We start from the raw sequence: 25453 nt of genomic DNA, 5'->3' as shown, positions 1-25453 counted from the left end.
CGATATTATTAAACAAGATGTAAAGAGACTCTGAAGCAAAACAAAAATATTTCAACAATGTTAAAATGGGTACGGCAGATGTCACATGAGGAAATAAATGCAATCAACCCTGTGAGTGGTCACGTTATTTGTTTTCATTTCCGTATGGAAACAACCATTTTCGAGGGGTGTTTTGAATCACTTTATGAACTATTTTGACCGCGACTGTCGCTTTTATGACAAACAAAAGAAACTAAATTGTTCATTTGTACATTTCATCGTAAATGCATGTGATTTGTTTCTTTTATATTGGTCAGAAGATGTTCTGTTTCCTTTTGACAACTTCCGGTTTCCCTTCACCTTCGTACAGAAGTTAGCTCCCTGTCACGGGGGTAAACTTCATGTAATAAAACGACGCTAGACAGACAACAGTTTGGGTTAAACCTTCCAGGAAAATGGGTCACTGTGTTTTTCTCGTTTTAGCGGCTTTATTCTCTGTCACATCGACACAGTTCATACCACCGGTAAGCTCTGTCATTGTGCTGTTTCACACATTAAGATGAGTGTGTTGTCCAGCTGCTACTACACGCTGTGTTGATGTTTTCACTCTGAAGTCACACATTTACCTTAAACGCTGTAATTTCCTGCTTTTATTTTTCATTTATCTACAGTATACAGAAGACTGTCGGACAGAAATGTATCCACCAAACGGTCCTACGTAAGTAACATTAGTCTGTTGCAGCCAACAGTTGCAGAAACTCCCTGTTGTGTTCAATTACTAATATGTTTTGTAACAGCCGTGCTTCACTACTGAGCTCTGCTGCGTTCAATTGCCCCTCGTTCGTCACTGAAATGCTCCAGGTACAGTTTGTACCAGTTGTGTTTGGTAAGCAGAGGAGGAAGCATTGCTCAGACTCAGACCTTTTAAGTAACAGCACCTCAGTGTACTCTGTATTCTAAATGTTACTGGAGTCAAAGTATAGGTATTTACTAAGCAGGCAGAATCTTAAAGGAAAGAAAAGCCACTTGACCCATACTACAGAATGAAAATCAGGATATCTCAGCCTCTGCTGCATGGATTTTATGCTGCGTTACTTTCTGGGCTTTTCATATAATCAGAGTGGGTGGGCACATGTGGTTTTTGTTTTGCTTTGGTCATCTGAAATGAGCAAGGATATTAAAAAAACAAAAAAAACAAAACAGAGGTATGCCGTACTTCAGGCATGACTTGCACTCTGTGCGAGACACATGTTGTCAATGAAAATATTCTCAGTACCTCTCTGTAATGTGTAAATATCCTGTTTTGCTTTTTTTTTATGCATTTATTTTCTTTATCAAAGATACTTTATTTTTTACATTGTTTTTTTACCTTACAGGTGTTACCTTCTCAATTCCAGATTATGAAGCAGTTTACTGACCAAAACGTCACAGAATCATTCCAAAAACAAAGACTAAAATTTAAGTTATTGAATTATTTACACTGAAATGTATAAATGGTGACATCTTCAGAGTGTATGTTTAGTTTGGCCATTAGTCCAAAACCTTACATTGATATAAACCAGAAAAAAGTTGTGAAATCCTCACATCTGTGACACTGGAGCTATAAACTTTGTGGGACTTTTGCATAATCAAATACTTCAATTATTAAAATTGTTGGCAGTTAATTTAACTAGCAAATTAATCACCTAATTGTTTCTGCACCAGATCAGTGGTTTAGTAATCAGGTAGAATTAGCCTGCTTGGCCTCAGCTGCTGCATTTTTAACTCCAGATGCATGAAATTTCAAGTTTATTCAAAACAGATAAATGAAAATCAAGTCTAATCAGTCATGTTGTGAATAGGACGTTGTTCATCTGCATCAATATGCTGCAGTAGTTGTACAGCTTTTCATTTCTATTCAGGTTCAGAGGAGCTGTCAGTTGGTACACAGTGGACCTGGACTTACCGCCCAGCAAGAGATGGACAGCTCTGATCACTGACAAAAAAACAGATGTAAGTGAAGTAATTCAGAATTAAATAAACCGTTCCAAGTCTCACAAAAATCTCACCTGTTTTTTATTCATGATGTTTTTCGTTCAAGCTGGTCAACATGATTCAGGCCATCAAAGACTTGGCTTATGCTTTTGTGCCCAGTGGAAGGCTGATAGAGCTGGTTGACATTACACTGGTGAGTGTCATTTTTCCTCTGACCTTTTCTTTGAATTTGTATTATATTTTTTTAATCCCCATGGAAGCTTTTGCACTGCTTGCACTGCTTGCACTGCAATCAGCACTTACTAGTGCTGATTGCACTATGGTTTCTAATTTTCTGCAGCCTTTGATGGTGGACACACTTCCAAATCCTTTCAGTGATGAAATCAAAGGAATTGCCACTGTTTCAGGGATTCCTCTGGGTAAGAAAACACAAATGTTATCAACTCTTCATTAAGCAACTGTATCTATATATTTATAATTTAATAGTTTTTTTTTTAACTTCTGTAATTTAGGTGAAGTTGTCTTGTTCAACATCTTCTATGAGGTGTTCACTGTGTGCACATCTATTGTTGCAGAAGACAATAAAGGTGAGTCATCATCCAGAATCATGTTGATTAATTAACTTAAAATGATGTTACATCTATACTGAAACACTTTTTGGCTTTGCACTTTTCCAGGTAACCTCTTTCATGGCAGAAACCTGGATTTCGGATTATTTATGGGGTAAGAATATCACACATTTTCAAGCTTGGTCATCTTGACTGAGATGTGGTAAAAATAACATCTCATGAGATTAAGCTGTCCCTCTTCACAGCTGGGATGTGAAAAACAAGTCATGGATCATTAGTGAGAAGCTCAAACCTCTAGTGGTCAACCTGGACTTCAAGAGAAATAACCAGACTGTCTTCAAGTCTACAAACTTTGCTGGATATGTTGGCATGCTGACTGGCATTAAGCCTGTAAGTCATTTAGTATCATTACCGAAGATTCAATCAGCACAAAACATTATTCAGCATCACGGCATCAAGGAATATTGAACTTCTTGTTTTCCTTTTAGCACATTTTCACTCTGACCATGAATGAGCGTTTCAGCCTCGATGGAGGATACATTGGTGAGTGAAGTTGTTTTTCTCAGCTCTGTTTACACAGTCATTAGAGAGAAGGTCTACAGTGAGTTTCATCTTCTCAATCTGTCCACATGCAGGAATCCTGGAGTGGATCCTGGGGAAGAGAGATGGGATGTGGATGAGCTTTCTCACTCGCTCTGTGCTAGAAAATGCTCACAGGTATTTTTTCGCTTCAATATTTAGATGTGCCACTGTGGAGTTTTGACCACTAGTGGCACTGTAGAGCAATGTTTCTACGAGCAGGACCGTGTGTTATCAGCATAACACAAGCACAGTGATGATGTTATGCACATTTTTGTTGAGGACAGTGACACATATTGATGTTTGGTGGCAGTAATGTGATTTAAAATGTTGAGTTCTTTTCAAACACAAGGCATTTCAAATGCTTAAAGGGGTAATAAGATGAGACAGAAAATAATCACAATGCAATATAAAAAGACAAATAAATGGGATTTAAAAAAATCTAATTAATAAAAGGCGACAGCAAAGCTTTAAGCTATGATTTAAAAGAAATAACAGCTGGAGCAGACTTCAGGTTTTTCTGGTTGTTGTTCCAGACGAGTGGTGCATAACACCTGAATGCTGTCTCTCAACGTCACATGACAATGTCGCAGTCCAAAAAATGTGTGTCGTCTTCTCTCATTACCATCAGCTACGAGGAGGCCAAAACCCGCCTGGCTCAGACGAAGTTGCTCGCTCCAGCCTACTTCATCCTGGGGGGAAACCAGACAGGCCAGGGCTGCATCATCACCCGGTCTAGACTGCTCAGTATCGATATGTTGGAGTAAGTACTGGAGTTTATACTGGACTTTAGAGAATATTCTTGCTTTGTGTTAAATGCTAAATCACTATCAAGACTGACTTCTGTGTAATCAGTCCGGCTACAGGCCTACAATATAATCTGCTTAACTACAATAAAATGTAATAGTGGAAGTAGTGGCTCAAAAGTCAATGATGCAGCTTGCCTCGTGTTTGTCTTGTGAAACACTGTTTGCTCAACTAGGAACTGATGACCGTTGTGGTTTCAGGTCACCTGATATGACTCGACTTCACAAATCAGTCGTGTGGTGTAGCTGCATGTCACAGATTGAAGTTTTTATTTAATTTATTGTATTTCAGGATTGACCTGAAGCTGGGCCGGTGGTACGTCCTGGAGACGAACTACGACCACTGGGAGGAGCCTTTGTTCCTGGACGATCGCAGAACTCCTGGCATGAAGTGTATGAACCAGACCACACAGAAGGTGAGTCCTGATGACACCCACTTCCTATACGGAACTCGACTATTTTCTGTCTCTGATTAGAGGACATAAATATTTGCAGATGTAGTTAAGTTATTCCAGTCATGTGTTTAGGTCTGAAGTACAAGTCTGACAAGTTACATTCATGTTCTATCAAAGACACCTTTGCTCTGTCTCTTTGTTTAGAACATCTCTCTAAAGACCATGTACGATGTGCTCTCAACCAAACCAGTGTTAAACAAGGTGAGCCTTTTCATGAATACTTCTATTTTCAAAACTACTTTGATTATTTCGGTGTAAATAACATTTGTCTCTTTTCTTCCTGTGCCTTTCAGTTGACCACATACACAACACTGATGCAAGTGTCAGAAGGCAAACTGGAGTCATACATACGTGACTGTCCTAACCCCTGCATGCCCTGGTGATCCTCTAAGCACTGAACTCTGATCAGTTTTGCAAGTGCTTAGTTGCATACAGAAGCAGTAAGATAACCTCAGCTGATCTTGGGACAAAACATTAAATTGTTCCTGTGTTTGCACAGCCACTAATCCCCTGAACCAAAGTTTGTCTTCCTGATGTCAATTTGACATTTGTCTTCTCTTTTTCACACAGTTCAGGAAAACTTTGAAGCGTTGATGACAATACTAAATCCTACCTTTTCTGTTTTGAGGGAAATTTGTACGAAAGTGAATCTACCTTGTAAATGTTTTCCCCCTTTTTGTTTTTCCTGTAATTATACATGGATCTCAATATGGGCCTAGGGACCCCTGAGATGAATGCACGGGTGTATAATTAAATTGATGCAAAATCTTACTACATTGTTTCTTAAAGTTCTCAAATGCAGCCAATACTCACCATGTTCGACTACCATGCTTCAAGTTTATTTTCTACCCAAATCAGGCTTTCAAACAGTTCAGTTACAGGTTCTGTCTCACCATATGACCACTGACCATTTAACACATTACTGATAAATGTACCTCAATGCTGACCACTATCGTTTTGTTTTTTTTATTAAAATGGATTCACAAATACAGCAGTTCTATTTGTAATTTCATCAATGTGAATTACATGAATCAGTTTATAATTTAAATTAATTGGTAGGAGATTTCTCAGTTATTGTGCAGTTGTGTTAATCATGGCTTAATGGAACCTGTCTGGATCCAACAGACTGACAAACCATCCAGGCCTCCTGAGTTGAAATGTGACCACCTGGCCCAAGGTCTTCTGTGTATCAAATAGTTTATGGTTATTTGATTAAACATTACTTTATTTAGGGATATATGCACCATGTAAGCACATTATTACTTAAAATAATTATGGTTTTCAAACTAAATTTAGACAAACGGTCCCTCTAAAAGACTGGAAAACTTAACATTGTACACACAGTAAACCTGGGGCTTTTGGTGCCCCTAGGGCAGGTGCCTAATTTGCCTTGTTTAATCCAGCCTTACAGCTACCGATAGCAACACTGCTATCAGTATTTACGTACTACACACTGGAAAGTAGCTACAAGACATCTGAAGAAGCCCACACCTTCATTTTTGAAAGTTCCAGCATTTTATTAATTAAAACTTATTACTGTAGTCAACATTTTAATTACATGAAAATCAATGGAGACTAACCATTAACAGAACAAAACAGCATATAAAGATGCATCTGAAGGGATAAAAGTTAAGTCTGAGCTTTGAGCTCTGATACAAAGGAAAAAGTGTTCAAGATGGAGAAACAATTAGCTGAAGTCAGCCAAGCTACAGCTGAACTTTTATCCTACTGTAATCTCTTTATAATTAGGAATCAAGTGCAGAAAAGATGAGCTGTACAACAGTAAGGCAGAGCCAAGACAAATAAGACGTTTAAAAAAAAAAAAAAAAAATCACAACTCATGTCAAACTGATCCCAGAACCAAGGAAGAGACTAAGGCAGATCTGAACACGAGTTTCAGTACTAAAGATTCAAACAGAGGCTTAACTGTCAGAAATCAGCAGCATAGAGATAACCCCACCCCAGATTACCAATAAATCACATTAAACTTTCACGAATAAAATGAATTGCAGTGTTGGTTATGTGTATAGGTTTAGTTTTATCTGGTTTGTGTGTGTGTGAGTGTGAGTGTGCGAGAGAGAGAGAGACCTAATTTGTGACCAATATTATGAGCTGTTGCTCCGTTTAAACTAGCAGATTAAGAATCAACAATCATACATCCAGAACAGATTGAGGTTGAAAGCATAGTGTTGCTAAAAACAGTAGATTATGAGACATTGGTACAACTCTTTACACATTCTGGTCACCAGCAGTGTCTGAAAAAGACAAAAGAAAACATAATTTATTCCAAAAAGGAAGAGAGTATTAGTTCATGGATGTGCACAACATCTGCTCTGACTTGTATAGATGTACACATGGTAACAAAAGACAGTGGCTTGGCTTTTGTAGGGTGTTTGGCAACAACACAAACAAACCTGTAATCCTAACTGACACGGACTGTAATCCATACCTGGTTCCTTCAGTGCCTGTGCATTTCCCACCAGCCCAGTCAGCGATTCAGTGTTCCCATTGAGGATCTCTACTGACAGGTTGTTATTCTGCTGCTCCTCCACTATTCTCTTCTGAAGCTCCTCCTAACATTACAGCACACATAGTAAATCCATTATATTAAAGAAATGTCTTTCACAGGTATTTTTCTTTTAATTACTTTTTCTTAAGTTTTTATTGGTACACATTCATTTTTCATTGTTTAGTCATTACACACCTCACACATGACTGTAAGCTGCAATGGCAAGTCATCCACCTTGACAAAGTCTTCCTCATCAGACTTCTGACTAGTGTTACCTGACCCCATCTCCTGCATCAATCAGATCAATATAGAACAGCAACAATACAAGGTTAGACATTCATTTCACATTGCAGTAAAACAATTATGGTGAAATGTAATGATAGGATGAAAACCAATATCTTGACAATGTTCAATTAACCTAGCATCTTCACACTTGGACTTACATCTACATTGATCATAACGGGTGAGTCAGTGTCAGGGCTGCTAGTTGTGGTTGGCTCCTTGGGCACATCCTGATCATGAGAGACTGCAGTGTTTTCTTCTGAAGCAGCAGCTGCCTCAACTTTACTCTCCTCCTCAGGACTCTGGCATGCTGCTATGGTATGTTCATCTGCCTTGGAATTCATCGTCCCAACTGGCTTGTTGGTTTCTGCAAGACAGAGATTTTAGATAAAAGATAACAAACTAATAATGGGTCTGAAAATACAAGATTTCTATCACATAAGAACCACTCTCAAATCAAACTTTTACCACTGAAAATATCAAGAAGGCCTCACCCTCCTCATTCTCTGAACTCTGTTCAGTTTTTGTCTCCTGGGTTTCACTGGCTGTTGACCCCTTGAAGACGAGAAAATTACACAAGTGAGACTAAGACAACAGCTATTTTTGTAAGATAATGATTAAAATAAATAAAAATAAAACTTTATAAACTTTATTTGCATAGCACTTTTCATACACAGGATGCAGCTCAAAGAGTTTTGCCAAATATAAAAAGAGAAAGGGAATAAAGGCAGGAAAATCAATGTTTGTAGGAAAACTCTTTAACTAACTGTGGCTCTGACCTCCTGCTCCACCTGTCCATCAGCAGAGGCCTGCAAGGAGGTTTGGACGTCAACAGGTCCAGCTTCAAACTCCTCCATTTCCTCCTCCTCATTCTCATCCTCCCCACTGCCGTAGTTCGTCAGGGCCTGAGTCTCTGCTTTGGACAGACCTGCACAAAAAATGTGAGTGATGAACGTACAGCATATACAAACACACCCAGGCAAAAAAGGGATTACATGTGGATAAACTCATATTTTCCTTTTAAAATTTCAGCAGGACTGACATTTTTGCTCATTTCCTGCCACACTGTTCTGTTGTCCTGTGGATTATTTTCACAAGCTTTGTGCATCATTATACATTTTCTATTCAAGTAAAAGTAACTATTTTCATATAATGTTTCAATGTGACAAAGTACAGTACTTTCAGTGATGAACAGGTTGTCCATTTGAAGATGTAATTGGCCTGTGACCTAAAGAAGCCAGGACCTGATACAACTTAAAGGTATGAGCTGAAATTCAAAGTTTTATTTTAAAGAGAAAAATATGGAATTCAATTAAAAAAATAACCTTCACTTACTGATTGACATAGGCATTCCCTGTCCGACCCCTTCATCCTCATCTTCCTCCTCAACCTCTGAAGCTTCACTGCTTCTGTTATTCTTCATCTCTGTCTGCAGGTAAAGATCCTGGAGTGTAGAATCGCCTTCCTGCTCAGCCTCATCTTGGTCCTGGAAGAAAAAAAAGTGAGATTATTGTAATGCAGTATAGTAAGTATTGAAAATTTCATTTTCAGTATTAAAATGACTGACCTTGACTTCATCCGAGTAGGTTGGAGAAACTGATTTATCACCACCAGGTACTGTATTTTCCTAATTTGATGAATAAATTGAAACCAGGAGTCAAATTAGATTCATTATAAAAAAAGAATTTACAAATCTGATAATTCAGTGTTAATTCATTAAGCACTATTTTATCATCTTGCCAAAAATACAAATATAAGTGGAGCAGAAAAAAACAACTAACCTTGACACTGGGCTTTGCTTTACTGGGTTGCTCAGTCCTCTTCTTATTTTTGTGTTTGGCTGCCAAAGCGATGCTGCTGCTGTTATCCAAATCCTGCATGAGCCTAAAGAAGGCCAGTTCATTGAAGAGGATTTCTGAGATCTCCACCAGGAGGTCCTCCCCACAGTCCTTCAGAGTGCGGCCAACAAATTTACTAAGAGAGTCCTGGTGCAAGAAACAAAGCGGGAAAAAGACAGAAAGACTGTTCTTTATTTGATCTGCTTAAACACATATGGCCACTGTTTGAGGAATCTGGCGCTGGTCGTACCTGCAGGATGCCTCCCAGCTGTCTGTGGAAAAAGCGGACAAACTCCTTGCTTTCATCATTTTGTTGGGTGAGTGTAAGGACCATGCGCCGCACGGATGTCAACAGCTGGACGGAACACACCTCATCCATGTTCTCCTAATTAAAGAAAACATTCAACTCTTTAATAACTGTTCACATTATGTATTGCATCCAGTATTGACGAGAAATCCATAGAGATTAAATCTTCAACAACAAATTTGAATATGAAATTTGAAAAGGCAGAAAATGATCTAAATTCAATAATTTTCACATTCAATTTAATTTGAGCCTTAACACGTTTAGCAATGAATTACCGACGAGCACTTTAACTACAAACTCAAATTTTTTCATCTGCGGTTGATTCTCTGCTGGCATGAAGCTACAATCTCCTGCAGCTCCTTGTGATGGTGAGCCTACCTTAAGGAAGGGAATGACTTCTGTCATGATGGCTTTGATCTGACGATCCAGCTGCTGCGTGTCAATCTGAGGACATCGCACATCATCAGCTGCACCTCCTGCTCACACACAAATAAATTTTTTTTCTTCAGAAATTCAGCAACACTAAACAGCACAGTGAAACGCAATGGTTCTGTCACTACAGTTCTTTGCACATGTTGCAATCAGGCGAGGTTATGTGACTGGGTACCTTCCAGTGGTTCAGCAGGGTTAGCAGAAGGGTGTTCAGCATGTGAGACTTCAGAGCCACCTGCACCTGCAGTGCTGGCGTTGCAGGGGTTAAATTCAGCTTTAAGCTTCATGCGCTCATACTCCCTAATCCTGGCCAGAGCTTTGTCTAAATGAATCACCGTGTTGCCTATCAGAGCAGCAAAGAAAGGAGAGCAGGGAGAAACAGAAATGGGATATGAAAATTTCAAAAAAATCAATGCAGCAGGAGAAAAGAGAAGACAGTAATGGAGATTAATGCATCTGCAACCAGGTTTACACTAGAGGATCAAACATAGTATGCCAGGTCTCACTGCTCTATGATACTAAAGTTCCCCAAATCTGAGGGTCCGCGTTTCTGCTGGGAAATATAGTCTTAGGTCTTAGTCTGATAGGTAATATTCTTTAATTTGGACATGTAGTATTGATGATGTATTGATGATCCTGAGGTGTAAACTGGTTGGTTTACCAAGACAAGCCCTGAGAAGCCCTGCAGGAGAAACTGGGAAGGGGTAACCTCAGTTTGCTATAGTTAAAGGCAATAAGCAAAGCAATTCAGTTGAATACTGGGATATGCAACAAGCTAGGTGTACAGTTTTCCAAGCTTTAAACCCTTGCTTCCCAAAGTCAAATGCTTAAGACATGCAAAAATATACCTAGATCATCATTAGCAAATGGTTCCAGGTTGGATGAGGTTGACATGGTGCTGTCATTGTCCACAGATTCTGCATCATCTCTCTTCTTCATTGTGTCCTGTGTGAGCCTCAAGTTCTTCTCCACCACCTCCTGAAAAAGATGAGCATTCTGTTTTGAGTCTCACACACAGCATCCATCTTAAATCCAACCCTGATTCTCTTAAATGTAAGAGAATGGATGATTCAACACAGATCCACTTTATTAGCAGCCTAACACCCCCCTGAAGAATTCAGAGGCAAGAGAGATTTTAGCATATATTATAAACAACAGCAATGGTAGCTTCTCTTTCCATTCTCCTAACATGGCAAATTAGGCATTTCATCCATCATTCTTGAACAAAGGCATTATTTAGACAGACAAAAGGCCTGGCTTCCAATTAGCAGAACTCTTGGGACCTTGGCCCAGAACAAAGAGCACATGTCTGATCTGGAAAAAGAGACATGGAGCGATGAGGGTCATTTTTTTTTTCTTCCACAGACAGGCTTCTGAAGCCTTGCTCTCAGGTTAAATTCAAAGACAATGAAGATGGGGTGAGGGAAAATTATAACCACAGAATAAAGAGAGACATGGAAGGATGACAAGAGACAAGGCAGGAAAGGATGAAAGAAGACAAGGCTGAGAAACTAATCCAAAATGTATTAAAATGTAAAAGAGGAAAGCAAAAAAAGAGTAGGGAAAAGAGGTTTGAGAGAGATACTTCAGAACAGGCAAAAGCTTCAACAAAAAATAAGAGAGAAAGAACACACAGATGGGAAAATGCCACACTGGGAAGAAATAATGTGTCTCTTACTGCATCACTGGTAGCCAGACTCTCGCTGGGTGTCAGCTCAGACTGAGAGCCTGCAGCCCACACCACAGGACCAAGACGGGGCAGCTGGTCCTCAGCTGCACTTTTCTCTGCTAGGTGCCTGGTCACTATATCCTGAGAGAAACACAGGGAGAGCCTACTGTACCCATTGGCTGAAGCTGTCAAGGAAACACTGCATTCATATCTAAGCCGTGTCAGATCATAGGAGATGTGATTCTCATATCAAAACAGAGGCCACCTGCCTTTAATCTACAGTTTTCCTTAACACCAAGTGTGTCCATTTCAAAAATCCCCCTTTTCCTCCTGCTAATTGTCACTCATTGTCTCCTGCAGGTCTGATATGCACAGAAAGCAGACATTCGGTCCAGAGTCTCTCAAGTGTGACCAAATGTTTAATATGGTCAACGCAGCCCGTAATTATGGAAATAGTACGGGAGATGAAAATCTTATCTGTAACCTGTCACACTTCCAGATATTCTGCGCCAAACAACTCCTTTGACCTGGAACCCCATCAATAACTTGGCTATTTTAGGTGCAGACCAAGGGGTAAATCACATGGAATATCTTGTTATCTGAGCCCAGCATAAAGTATCGATTCAAACAACAGTTTTTACACACTAGCAGTAAGTAGTTACATGTGTCTACACTTACCTGGAGAGAATAAAGTGCCCTCTGCCGCAAGTAATCTGTGTTGAGCAGCTGTAGCTCATGGAAGAGCTCGATGAGAAAGTGAGGTCGGGACTCATTCTGAGATATCAAGGTAGCCACCTCAGAGTAAATGGTCTCCCTCAGTGCCTCGAACAGAGAGAAGTCACTGCTTGCATCTACAGGTTCAAGATGAATGAAGAGGCATTTGCATAATCTCATCCATGAGCGAGAACAACAGTCTGCCCTCAAACTTAGAAGCTTTGGTTTAGGTTAAGACATAATTAGCCCATGCATGCGATGTTTAGGTGACATAAGAACCAAATGATGCTTGGATTTGCATTGTGAGTTTACCTGGTGCTTCTGTGCATGCAATTCTGTTAGATAGGAAGGGTGTTCTCCAAGCATAGGCTGTGAGTAAGATAAATTAAAGTGACAACAAAGCAATTTAACCCATAATTAAAATTGTGGTCATGACAAATGTGCAAAGAAAAGTAAATTAAAATTATATCAAATGACAAGATGTTTAAATTATAGAAAAAAACAAACATTCTGATGTAAATTAAGCCTAATGTGGATATTAAATGTAAACAAAGAAAAATTAAACACACAGACAAAAGTGGAGTGAGGGTGGGTGGAACTTTCACTACAGGTTGTGTTAACCATACCAGAGGAGAGGTCATTTCTTTTATTCCCAAGCTTCATCTTGCTGTCTAGTTTCTCTTGAGTCAGTTTGTCCAGCAGACTCTGATTCTGATCCTTGTGACGAGATGGGGCTGCCCTCTCCTGGACAAAGTCCGCACTGCTGCTAACACTGTCACTCTCATGGCCTGCGGAACACACAAAAATTAAAAAGAGAACCACAAGTGAGATTTTCCTCGCTTTGCTAATTAGGTTACAGCAAGTATGAGAGGAAATTCAACTCCATTTTCATACCTTCACTGTTCTTGTTGTGCCCTTTGCTCCTCCTGCGACGACTCTTAGAATTGGGAGTCTTGCTTCGGGAGGCCAGGTTGGCTTGTGCAGAGGCCTTACGCCCAGCCTTGAAAGTCTTTGTTATGGTGGTGGGGTCAACGGGATCGGGCATGCTGCTGAAGCTTTCCTGTGACGCCTGATCAAAGTCCTGAGGTCTGGAGTGGCGATTAACAAACGTGGGAGAGGAGGAGGGCGACTCTTGTGGCTGTGTTTTAGACGAGTGATGCTGGACGGTCTGGTTTGCATAGGAGGTGTTAAGCCAGCCGGCCGCTCTGAAAAGGGTCATGTGGAAAATAAATATGTGAACAACAATGTTGCACAAATAACCACAAAAGCCTTTTCTGGCAAAAGTGATGCACATACCCTCTTTCTGTTGTCGTGTTAAGAGGAGAGCGCTGCAGTGGAGGAGGGAAACTCATGTACTCTGTTTTGATAGAGGTGTTTGGGTCTAATTGCTGCTTCTGGTGGTCAGGAGCAGCATGACCTGCCACACTCTGCGGGAACTCACCCATGGCAGGAGGGAACAGTGGATACAAGTTAAAGCCTGCAGAGTGAATGAAAAAAGACTTAATTAGCTTAAGCTAAAAAGCAATTAAATCATGACAGTAAGACTTCCGGCCTTTCACTTCGGCACAACTGAGTCACTTTAAAATATATTAATTACTTCAAATTCAACTAATTGAAAATCAGTACTCATATCAGTTATAGCAATGAGACTGTTAAGCCATTGTACAAGAAGTACTTGAAGAAAATAATATTTTCCATATTTCTTTATGTTTAATTTTTTGAACATTCTGATATTTGTGTACTGCAAAGAGGAATTGCTATGATTTTCACAAATGAGATGACCCAAAAACCATCTTTAGCTGCAATGGAAAAGAGATTTGTGTTACAATTAAGCCCAAGAGCTGATAAATATGCATGTCATACTGGGAGGGAATGGGGATATGGCAGCCGTTGACATGTTGTTGGTTGAAGGATGCAGGGTAGAGGAGAAGGGGAGGAAGACACCAGGAGAGGCTGAGGGACCAGAGCTGGATTCCTGGGAGGAGCCCTGCTTCTGTGTCTGCCAACATGCTGTTGAAGAGGATGGCGGTTGCTGCTGCTGTTGCTGTTGTTGTTGCTGCTGTAGGAGGTCGGTCAGGACCTGCTTTAGTCTGGAGGAATGGCATGACAGAATGTAGAAAATGTAAAAAAGATGTACCACTTGCTGCAAATTAAGTAGCGTACTTATGTATGCTGTTGCTTTCACCTTTGTACATTGTTTTGCTGCCAAGCCAGCAGGGTGTAACACTGGTTGAGTTGGTGCATGACCAGGTGGACCTGTGGCGATGACAGGTTGTTGGGTAACACACCGTACTGACCTGTCAGCATGGTTTGCAACATGTATGACAGTGTCTGTGGAAAGAGGTGAGAGACAACAGAAATGATAGTTATTGTTCCTTTTGTTTTAAGGGAGAGAATAAAAAGAAACATATCCAAAATCCAATCTGACTGAAGTCTAGAAATGTAGGCTGGTGTCAGTTACCAAGATCATTCAGTGTCTCTGCGTGTGCATATATTTGTTTGTGTACCAACCTGCTGGTCCTGCAGGAGTGTCTGACACATGCTGGTGCTGAAGTCCAGCTGTCTCTGCAGCTGGCTGACCTGTTCCTGCCAGTGACCTGAGCCCTCAGCAAAGGAAAGCTCTGAGGCCCAGCGCAGGTTTTCTTGCCGTCGAGAACCTGCATGCTGGCTAGCAGACTGGTTCAAACTTCTAGACCCCTGCTGCTGCTGCTGCTTGGCCTTAATCTTGTTATGAAGATGCCCACTACCCTCACCTGAGAAGGCTGGTGGAGGCTTCAGGTTACTGGAGACACAGAAAAGTGAGCACATGATTTAAAAAGGCACATTAGAAATATCAGTACTGAATAGTAACACTATTCCTCCTGTGTCCACTTTGTCTGACCTTCCTTGATTATTCCTATAAGAGCACTGGTTCCTGCTCGAAGAGTAGATGTCATCATCAGTGCTGCTCTCTGCACAGTCTTCCTGCTCCTCTTCCTCTTCTGCACCCATCTCTGAGTGATATTCATCCTCATCCTCCTCATCATCATCATCGTCATCAAGGTGGCAGGGAGTGGAACCCCAGGTAGCCATTGTCCTAATGACACATCAGAAAAAACGAATCTAGCCATTTGTGGAATAAATTCCTATATTGGTTAAATAAAGTGATAAAATTTTCTGCTAAAATTAGTTAATAGTGAAAAATCCAGCCAACGTCTAACATTCATGAGACAGGCCCCTTGAGCAATATGTCTCCTACCTTTCATCCCTACTGATAGGTTGTGAAGGTGTAGCAAGGCCACCTTGGTCGTCAGTCCGGCAGGGAGAGTCACTGAGACCACTACGCCTCTGGTGTTCAGCCATCAAGGACTCTAAGTGCTTTCTGCGTTGGCGCAGTTCTTCCCGCAGAATCTGGTGGCGACGCATCTCTGTCCAAAGCTGCTGGCAACACAAGGACAGAGGGCGTGAATTAACAAATCTGTATTATTCTTAACATGCAGTTCACATTGTGACATTTGACTAATGGTGGCGGAGGGTCTTACTTCATTGTCAGTGACTGAAGAAGTAGCTGCTTCTGGAGGAGTGGGTTTGAGTACAACCGAGTTGGTTTTGGGTCCAGATGATGAAGAAGCCTGGATAGTGGCTGGAGTGGAAACTGCAACTGGGACCTTTTTCAGCAAACCCTGCTGACTCACCGTGCTGGACACAGATGACTAGAAAGTAGATAAGCAGAGTATATAAGGGTATATTCTTACAGTGGGATCAAAAACTCTGAGACCACTTTCCAAAGTGGTCTTTAACTTACTGATTCCATTTCATCTGAAATTGTAGTTTAGATTCTTGGCATATTATTGGTGTAAGACATGAAAAAAACTGTGTGTGTAAAATACCTGGAGGTCAGGGCAAGCCCACTGGAGGTCCTGGATCTTGCCTTGGATTTCAATGAGTCTCTGGCGCTCTTCATGGAGCTGTTTCAACTCCTGTTTCTGCTGAAGCAGTTTCTCCTCATACAACTTCTCCCTGTGTCAGGAGTAGTTTCAATGCAAATTAACCAAGGTCAAAACACAAAGACAAGAAATAAACAGAATAAAATCAAAATAATGTTTTACTGTCAGAGAGGCTTTTGAGATCGTTCATATGCTGTACCTGGCCTTGCTGGAGAGAGTGAGGTCTCTGGGATTCTGTTTAGATCCAGCCCCAGGTGTCCTAACTGCAGTAGCTCTGGTATTATTTGGCTGTTGGTGTAAAGCTTCATCCTCATTGGCTGTTGTACCATCTGTGTCGTCACTCTAGATACAGACAAAAACACACATCTTAAATGCTGTTTAGCAAAGAATTGTCTCAGTAATTCCATACCAGAAAAAGTGTGTTATTCTTTATGTTGCACAAGATGCAACATGTCAATTTTAATGAGTAAATATTGAATGCATTGTCTGTTTGATAGGACCAACAGGAGTCGTAAATTTGCAGACCTACACATAGGGGCTTTATCAACCTTCATCCTGTCAATCAAGAACACCTACAATCACAGTATAGTGTATTAAATATTATTCAGTCTTCTGTCATACCTGAACCATGGCCACCAGTTCCTGCAGCTGCCGCAGTTTCTGCTTGGCTGTCTGTCGATGAACCTTCTGGGAAAAACCTCCATCATTAGCCAGGCTGCTCCTCCGACTAGACCCCGATGCCTCACTGTCTGGAGCCACAGCCTGTGCCCCTGCATCATTATCAAGACAGTCCTCTTCTTCATCCTCATCCTTCACCTGGTTAAAGGGCATGTCCCTGTTGTACTGGCACTCTAAATAGGAGCAAATTTATAGAAATATTATTTATTCTCCATTATTCATTCTGTTTGTCTGTTAAGTTACATCATTTAAAATGTGTTGCTTTCCACCTTTAAACTTTGCAATAACATTGACCTCCCAACTGTGTGCTCCTGAAATCACAGCACTCTTGATAGAAACAGACAGTACCAAGCTAATAGTCATTTTTGTCATTTGTCATTTGAATTTTATTTCAGGAGTCAAGATGCATGGACGTGGCTGTTCATGTTAATGACAAATTAAGATTCAATTTTGCCAAGTTTGAAAAGCATTTTCATAAACAATAGTCATAAGCCAATGTATCATTTTAAAGTATGAGACAACATATCTGTGTCAGTCATAGTGTGTGTGTCAGTGTCTGCAAGAGAGTACCTATGGCTGAGGGGATGTTGAGGCTGCGGAGGTTGGCTGCTGACCGGTTGTTGATCTCACACTCTGTGTTGAGCCTGCCATCCCGGTTGTTAGTGCCGCTACTCCTGACACTGCGCCCGTTGGTCAGGCTGTTCAAGTCTGTCCAATTGCCACTGCGCTGTGGGTTTCTAAAAAGATAATGTGTATTGTCATGTATTAATAGTAGTGTTATGGATACACTACTGATTATTGTCAATGTCAACAAAACTTTCCTTTTTCTTCCCTTCCCCTTTTCCTTTTTACTGAGTGTTTCTGTGTAATTTAGCCATATAACACAAGCTGTTGAATCTGTTTATAATGATTAGCCTTTTGATAGAAGTCCAATCTGAAAAAAAAGTCATTTTCATTTTCATTTAACTACTATTAAATTTCTTTAGACACCCACCTGATGTTAGTTACAGGCTGGCGGTTCTCCTGCTCAGAGTCAAACATGGCCTCAAACATAGAGCCGTCCTCTGTCTCATCTTCGTCATCCTCCTCTTCCTCATCATCATCATCCTCTTTCACATTCTCATTGACGGCATCCACCATCATATCAGAAGTCTGCTCATAGTACTGAACCAATTCCCGCAGCTCATTCAAACGCTTGTGGACCTCCTTTAGCTTCCTGTAGGGAGCAGAAAAGAACAACAAATATGTGAATTAACTGAATGTATACTTGGGGAAATAATTTAAAGGATTGTGTGACACACCATAACAATGTTTTCACAATTCCCCCCACTACTACAGGTCAAAGTACAGAGTCACCCACAGAAAAGCACCCCTATAAAAGGGGGCAGGTCTAGTGTGTAGCTACAAGGCTATATTAAACTACCCTATATTACACCATCCACAATCTACAACACCCTGCTGCTGATATCTGACCTTCCTATTCAGCTGCTTGAAGTTGTGTGTTTTTGTATGTACCTGAGCTTGTTGGAGCTGTCCTGGTGTTGTGTGAGTGAATGATGGAAGGAAGTGGAAGCCGAGGCCCCATTAGAGCAGAGAGCAGATGGACATTCTGAAGATCCTCCCATACTCAGACTGCACTGTGTTGACAAGCCACGACCTGAAGGGAACAACATGCAGGTAAGTAAAAATGCAACAGAATTATCTAACCATGTTTTGGAAATACTCTTACATGAGTTATTATTGAGAGTCTGGTCTCTGAGTGAGTGCAGCTCCCTTAGGATCTTGTCCATGGTTTGTTTTTTGTCTTGAAGTTCTTGGAGCTTGGTGAGTTTGGCACTGGCAGCTGTTGCTCCAGTGTCTAGCCCAGTGTGTGGGCCAGAGGCAGAGTGGAGGAGCGGCCTGTGTTGAGGTGGGCCAACAGCCTGGGGAGTCCTAGACCAGCACACCTCTCTGGAGAGGGAAAGACTCTCTGCCTGACGACGGTTGTCTGGCACTGCTTTGGTCTACAGGACATGGATAATGTAAGTCTTGAACTGTAACCTCTTTATTAAATTAAACAGTTAGGTTAAATACGGATTTTTTAAAAAGTTGACACAGCTTGTCAAAGAAAAGGCAGATGGTGGCTGTTTGTGCCAGCATTACTTTTACATTATATTATCTCTTTATCAAATTGTACAAAGTCAATATCTTCACAAACTGACACTGAAATGTTATAATGCTGAAATAGTCATTAATAATTATTTTAGAAACTGCAGTACATAAATCAGTAGACCATTCAGTGTATGAAATAATTCTAGATGACATAAAACTATTATATATGGTATCATTTATGGAGAACATGGGAGCCCAGTGAGTGTCTACTATACCTGAGAGTCATGTAGTTGGTTGTGGAACCGCTGGATCAAATCATTTAACTCATCATTCAGTTCCGATGTGATGCTCAGGCCTGAAACACTGCCTGTGGTTTCTGTGACAACTAATGACAACAAAAATGTCAACGGAATTAAACATAGGAAAATATTTACTTATGTTAGTCATTGTAAATATTTACCAGAAAATATTGATACATAAATGAAAAATCCAATATAATCAGTTCTGCCAATTAAATGTTCATTAAAAATATTCCAGCTGAGTTTTCACTGATGCATCTCTGTCTGCAAGAAAAGTAATCTGTGACCACCTCTATGACTGTGTTTCTCTCACCAGTATCTTCAATCACAGCAAGTGCCTGTTCTGCGCTGTGCTGCATGGCCATTAGAGCTTCCTGCTGGCCCTGCAGGGCCCTGAGCTGCTCCTGCTGCTCCAGCATCTTCTTCAGCAGCTCATGCTGCTTACGCAGATTCTCCAACTCTTCCTTCTGGTCAGCATGTACAACTTCTGGCCTAGAGCCCTACAAAATTCACACCCACATACCATTACAAAAACAGAGTCTACAAAAATCCACAACAGCAATACTGTATTGCTACTCAGCAGAAATGGTAGAAGCGGATTGTCAGGCTATGACATAGCAAATAAAAACATACAATGAAAAAGGCAAGGGAGGACTTTACTGCCTGGGTTTTATTTCCTCATTTAAGAATTTAAAGACAACAGAGTCACTCGATACCAATAACAGTGGCAACACACATCAATAGAAAGTGGTAATCGGTCCACAACAAATGTACACACCATTGCATTTGAGGCATCTGAAGAGCGAACCTCAATGTTGAGAGAAGTACTCTCTGCCAGTGAACCTGAGCCCACTGCAGAGTCCAGGGTCCCCACATCATCCTCTTCATTTTCCCGTGCCTATGGAAATAGTAGAGAGAACAGCCACTGACTCAAAGATAGCCAAATAGTAAAGTATGACAAAAAATGTTTTGTTTTGACCACAAACTGTCTGCCATTACTAAAAGTAACAAGTTAGTAACTGAAAAAGAATGAAAAAACATAGATGGAAATGCCTGCATTCATCAGTTGCTGAAATTTGTGGGAATATAGAGACTAAAAACCTCCAGTGAGTTTAAGTCTGATGAATTAAAATGTATGTTTCTTGTCAAAACTACTATATATTTCAGAAAAATTCTTAAATCAATGTACAATGATCAGAAAAAACTATCCCAGAGTTAAGAAAGGTGCCATCCAAGGTCCCAATTTTACCATCACAGGAAACATGACTCCACTGTTGAAGTGTTTCAGGCCACAGAGAAAAAAGGTCATTAAAAATATATGTGTGGCAGGCTGCCAGGATACCAACAAAAAACAGGTTCCACCTCAGCTATGAATAAGCTAAGAAACATCTTCTGCACATGACATAGCACATTTTCCCAAAAGTACATAGCTTTGCCTGATAGCATGGGAAAAGCAGAAAAGTAGATCCTATAAAAGATATCAGCCATGAAGCTAGAGAACTAGTGGATAAACTTACCAGCATTTTCTGCAGGAACCGTAAATAAGACTTCTCCTGCTCCCTGAGGTGGTCGATGAGATGAGAAAGACGCTCCACATTGGCCGGCACATCATTCTTCTCCACCAGGTCATCCCGCATGGAGCTGGCCTTACTGATGTACTCCCGGATCTGTATCAGTTTGCTCACCACCTGAGACCATACATAGAGAGGGGGTGGTGTATGGGTGTGGGTTTCAGTAGAGTAAATGAAGAGAAGACAGAGAAAGACGTAAGGAAAGGTGAGCGAGCATCTGTAGCAACAGCTCAGTCTCGGCTGAACGAGGGCAGAAAGGGGGTTGGGCACAAAACTCACTGGGCACCAAGGGTGGCATATTTATAAATTGCCCTAAATACAGCCTAGTTTCAGCTGCACACGCTCTCCCTCACTTTCATCCTAGTTCTGGTTTGACAATAGTAGTCTGAGTGAAGCGACACATAGACAGTGCCATCTGTACATGAGAAAAGTGACTCAATTCAATTAAATGTGAAATGAATGTCTTTCTAAGCATTATAGATAAATAAAACCATTACAAGTTATAATCACTAATATTTTACTGGGTGTTTGTGAAAATTAACCATAATGTTAAAAAGAATTCATCAATGTTGCTCATCAAAGAAAATTACTTTCTACACCTCATCCCTCTCAAACAGTCAATCCAGCTCAATGTGTATATTTTCTGAATGCTACACATCTCCAGTCCCCATGCACTACCCATCATTTTTAAAGGTTTTCTATAGGCACTAGGTTTAGTTTCTCAGAAACTGGTGTGAGCCCAGAAGAGATAGATTTAGCTATATATAAAGTTATGAGTTTTATGCTAATATCTGCTTAATCATGCTCCAATAGTAGATGGATTTGGAAATTTCCAGCAGTTTGCATTTATTAGGTCATAGACCTAATAAAAGGTGAATAACATTGTTTCTTTTAGCGATGTTAGCAACAAGGGTATATGGATGGCAATTTTGGTCTGTGTGATGGTTTTCAGCCCACCGCTTTAGTTCAAACTGAAAAATCTCAACAGCAGCTGTATGGACTGTAATGAAATTTTGTGCCATCAGGTTGACATTTGTAACTCAGATTGAAATTTCTTAACAACTATCTAATGATTTGCATTTATTCAAATCTACTTGAGGGTAAATTGAAATTACTTTGGCCATCTTCTGAGTTTTCCTCTAACACCATCAGCAGGTCAAAGTTTTTACTTATTCAGTAAAATAACTGCATCTATATCTGCTCAATGTATTGGCACCAACTTCTATACAGAATTGTAAAAACATTGTTCCACTTAATCCTCAAGGCATCAAGATTGAACTCAACAACACCAAATATTACCTGGCTGCTGTCTATTCTCGGCTCTCCTCTCCCATATTCTCTGTGCACCGAGGGCCCTCTCTCTGTGCCACTATGGCTGAGCCTTAGAGTATCCTTGGTAGGAACCACAGGGGTTAACGTGTCCCTGAATCCCGGGCTCTGCTTCTTGGTTTCCTTGGTGATAGCTGGAGTGGCTGGGGCAGAGAAGGAGGGAGGCAGCAGTTCCTTGCTTTTGTTAGTGTTTACATGCAGAGGTAGAAAGTTGTAGGGCTTCTTGTTCTCTCCTGCTAACTGGCGCTGGTTGTTGGCAGCTGTGACACGCCCCTGGGAGTCACTGCCGATGCTCCTCTGAGTAAGAAAAGAAGATACAAGTCAGACAAATTACCACTCAAGATTATGACGATTTTCTTCTAAAAACTCAAGATGTGTTCACATTTTTGTTAGTGTCCTTTTTTCGTAACAGACCTCCACATTTTGTTGAGTCCAAAATGAAAAAAGGTGGAATTTTAATTGCTAATAAACTAATTTTACATATTATCTGTCCAAAATACACCAAATACACTGTTATGTAAACATGATTCACTATCCCAGTAAAAGCAATGATACAATGATGCAATGCACTAATGAAAAAAAAACAAAAAAAACTCTGACTCCAGCTTTGTCCACCAAAGGGCAAACATTTTCAGTTTGTTATTTTGCTTTCTTTATCCAAAGTTTACACTTTCTTCTCAAAGTCTTCAATTTTTGTGCACTGCTCTGCCTTTCTGCCACACTCTGTGCTGCGACAGAACAAGGTCAGCCAAACAACTCCATACTAAAAAATATTCTGCTATCACTTCCTCTATTGGCTGTTAAGGAGCACAGCAGTTCGTTAGCATTTAAATACTGAAATAGGAGCACAGCTTTTTTTTCTTTTGACAGCGTGATAAGATTTTTTTTATTTCATGTCCTTAAGATTCTTAAGATTCTCAAAAAAAAAAACTAGTAAAACTTGATACTTGACAGCAATAGGAATCTGTAATGGGCAGAAATGAGCATTACTGTACTCTGTTGCTTGTGGCATGCATGTGCGTCCTTGTACAAATGCTTATATTAGCTGCAAATGGTGGCTCTATCCACTGCTGTTTATTTGTCAAAACACAACACACAGGTCACGACACAGTTGACATATTACTATCAGTAAGTCACTCAAGTCACTGTATGTTAAAAAAAAAAAAAAAAAAATCGATCTTTGCATTCCTGAGACTCAAATGAACAGAATACTGACCGTAATAACCAAAGAAATTCTAATGGTATACGGTAGCTTTTTACCTCATCTAGGTCTGTGAAATTGATCCTCTGACGCAACTTGTCTAGTTCAGCTTGGTCTGGGACAGACATCTGGGTGGTATATTTGATGTGAGGAAAGGAATGAGGAGTGCGTGCTCTCCTGCGACCCACCCCAGGGGTGGATTCTGGTGAAATATCATTAGTCAGGCGGCTCTCCACAACCGCAGCTGACAGCTTCTTCTTGTTCTTCTCTGATGATCTGTTGGCTTTCTTCTGCTGTACACCCCAGTCCTGATCAACAGAAAAAAAATATTTTTACTGTCTATTACTATGTTTGATGTCAACTGTATACACATTATGTATCTGTCCTTACAAGTTAACAGACATATCATGGCACCGGTAATCCATAATAAATCATAAAACAGAGAGATACATTTCATGGAGCAACATGTACTTTACTGTTTGAATTACAAAATTCTGGTCAAATTGACTGTATAATAAAAGCAGAAAGTTTTGAGGAGTCCCTCAAGTGTAATATTACGTGAAAATGTAACTGTCCCTCATATGTCTATAGTTTCTATCAGGTCCTGACCAGCCCTTACCATGTTGTTGAGTCTATCTTCCAGACTGCCATTGGTTACAGTCCAGTTATGCAGCTCTTCTGAACTGTCATCAAAAGGAGTGCCACCAGTTGCCATGTCACCCACTTACAGCTTGCTGGAATTCACAACAAAATGCGCAATGGTCACCTCACTGAAACCACAGGACATCAAACAGGTCTACATTTGACATATTCAACAAAAATTAAATTTTGCAATTCAGGAAACTGCTTGTTTACATTATGCTGGAAGATCATACTGGTCATAAGTTTCATACTGCTCACCATACAGGACCACAGAACAAGTCAGTAAAACAAATAGGAGAATGGACACCAGTTAAGAATTCCAGAGTAATAGGCAACATTTTCAAGTAACGTTCATAACTGTCACTGTAATGTTAACCTAATTGTTAGTACCTAACAACAGCGAAGTGAGGCTAACTACACGAAATTGGTTATTTGGCTAACAGTAGTAAGCTATTAGTAACGACGCCAGCTTACCATACGCAACAAAACGATATAACGCTAAATACAAACGTTAACGCTAATGTAATCAACGCAGATATGTTTCATGAACCCAGTGTGGGTTAACTGTTACAGCTAACAGTTGCATGAAAGCATCAAATGCGTCATTTCTTACCAGCAGCAGTTAAGTTTAGCTAACGTTAACTCTCTAATTAGCATCCAGTCCGGAGAGAAATCAGTCATTTACGTCGATCGTGTAACGTTGTCGAGTAATTTTTTCGACCTGTCCGTTAACGTTAGCTGCCGTTGGGTTTTGTGTATGTGTGGCCCGCTCAGATTCCCGGGGGAAAACAATGAGACATTCCCTCCACCACGCAGCGGGTTAGCACGAGCTTTCTGTCACTGCTCCCCGAGGGAAGACACTGGTTATCGTTAGCTTAACGGCCATAATGTGCAGCGACAACTGGTAGAAAACGCGTAGATGGCTCAAACAACCGTCAAATACGTTCTTGCTTGGTGAACTTTACTAGCTCATCAACTGTGACCTAGTTCCGTCCCACAATCGCCATGGCAACACGCGATAAACCCGATCTGCATCAGCTAACCCCCTGTATACCATTACCCCCTTTCTCTATTGATAGACCGCCACAGCATCAGGCTTTATTTGTGTCGATCGAAAAATAAAGAAATTGCGAAACCCCATGCTAACCAGTCGCCAAAGTTGCCAAGCTTGGCGAGGTAGCTGGCTAGTGCTATCTAGCTTGCTAATTGCTGCTCAACACGGAGCTAACTTTAAATGTCTCTGTAAAAGTTGAAGCAAACAAACCTCTCAGCTAAACATCAAGTTGAGCATTAGATTAGGTATTTTTGTAAGCTAGGGTATGCATATTATCAGGTCTAACCAACACTAACATTAGTTAGCTATCGTCAAACGCAGCAGGTAGACAAAATACTGGCTTTTAGTCATTAAACTATGCGCTAGCTCAGTTCGCTTACATTTTAAGACAGAGAACGTTGATGTTACCATTCAGAGTGAAAAGTGGATGAAACACCGTTGCCTAGCACTTCATACAGTATAAAGCTTTCGCAAATGTTCTCCGAGTCTGGTTAAAAGCCATTTGATAAATGATAACGTCTAATCGACCCCACTATGCAGCAACTCAGG

At 40.6% G+C, this 25453-nt stretch overlaps 2 protein-coding genes across 8 annotated transcripts; one reads left to right on the top strand and one right to left on the bottom strand.

The window, feature by feature from the left end:
- Positions 1 to 337: 337 nt before the first annotated feature.
- On the top strand, positions 338 to 5133 carry asah1b (N-acylsphingosine amidohydrolase (acid ceramidase) 1b). Its single transcript, XM_056372244.1, has 14 exons — positions 338 to 503; positions 651 to 697; positions 1881 to 1971; positions 2060 to 2146; positions 2294 to 2372; positions 2466 to 2540; positions 2631 to 2676; positions 2768 to 2912; positions 3011 to 3065; positions 3158 to 3239; positions 3733 to 3864; positions 4200 to 4323; positions 4507 to 4563; positions 4656 to 5133. Exons 1-14 carry the CDS (start codon positions 435 to 437, stop codon positions 4743 to 4745), a joined length of 1179 nt encoding a protein of 392 aa, XP_056228219.1. The 5' UTR covers positions 338 to 434; the 3' UTR covers positions 4746 to 5133.
- On the bottom strand, positions 4874 to 25453 carry pcm1 (pericentriolar material 1). Of its 7 annotated transcripts, none has more exons than XM_056372236.1 (40): positions 25313 to 25453; positions 23828 to 23942; positions 23268 to 23516; positions 21978 to 22304; positions 20625 to 20795; positions 19886 to 20005; positions 19421 to 19607; positions 19084 to 19193; positions 18447 to 18720; positions 18233 to 18374; positions 17712 to 17933; positions 17288 to 17454; positions 16661 to 16890; positions 16239 to 16381; positions 15983 to 16112; positions 15635 to 15805; positions 15352 to 15533; positions 14995 to 15189; positions 14625 to 14895; positions 14299 to 14444; positions 13977 to 14203; positions 13410 to 13590; positions 13008 to 13318; positions 12740 to 12901; positions 12426 to 12482; positions 12078 to 12250; positions 11409 to 11540; positions 10579 to 10708; positions 9906 to 10073; positions 9677 to 9774; positions 9242 to 9376; positions 8935 to 9138; positions 8721 to 8780; positions 8489 to 8639; positions 7921 to 8081; positions 7648 to 7708; positions 7315 to 7520; positions 7067 to 7159; positions 6812 to 6935; positions 4874 to 6617 (listed from the first exon to the last, which is right to left on the bottom strand). In XM_056372236.1, the coding sequence occupies exons 2-40, from the start codon at positions 23921 to 23923 to the stop codon at positions 6592 to 6594; spliced, it is 6393 nt and encodes a 2130-aa protein (XP_056228211.1). In that variant the 5' UTR covers positions 23924 to 23942; positions 25313 to 25453; the 3' UTR covers positions 4874 to 6591. The 7 variants fall into 7 exon arrangements, with proteins under 7 accessions (XP_056228211.1, XP_056228215.1, XP_056228214.1 ...); XM_056372240.1 differs by having other exon boundaries at positions 7933 to 8081; XM_056372239.1 differs by having other exon boundaries at positions 15352 to 15530.

The sequence above is a fragment of the Seriola aureovittata genome, chromosome 3, assembly GCF_021018895.1.
Source record: "Seriola aureovittata isolate HTS-2021-v1 ecotype China chromosome 3, ASM2101889v1, whole genome shotgun sequence".
Classification (NCBI taxonomy): Eukaryota; Metazoa; Chordata; class Actinopteri; order Carangiformes; family Carangidae; genus Seriola; species Seriola aureovittata.
This window is presented reverse-complemented; position numbering and strand designations above follow the sequence as displayed.

Bases quoted from the DNA above. Each gene is read 5' to 3' on its own strand.
- asah1b (XM_056372244.1), top strand. From the start codon at position 435: ATGGGTCACTGTGTTTTTCTCGTTTTAGCGGCTTTATTCTCTGTCACA. The intron at 504-650 runs GTAAGCTCTGTC...ATTTATCTACAG, and splicing joins CGACACAGTTCATACCACCG to TATACAGAAGACTGTCGGAC. The intron at 3,240-3,732 runs GTATTTTTTCGC...CATTACCATCAG, and splicing joins GTGCTAGAAAATGCTCACAG to CTACGAGGAGGCCAAAACCC.
- pcm1 (XM_056372236.1), bottom strand. From the start codon at position 23,923: ATGGCAACTGGTGGCACTCCTTTTGATGACAGTTCAGAAGAGCTGCAT. The intron at 11,541-12,077 runs GTAAGTGTAGAC...TGTTTCTCTCAG, and splicing joins GGGCACTTTATTCTCTCCAG to GATATAGTGACCAGGCACCT. The intron at 10,709-11,408 runs GTAAGAGACACA...CATCTTTTTCAG, and splicing joins GTCTGGCTACCAGTGATGCA to GAGGTGGTGGAGAAGAACTT.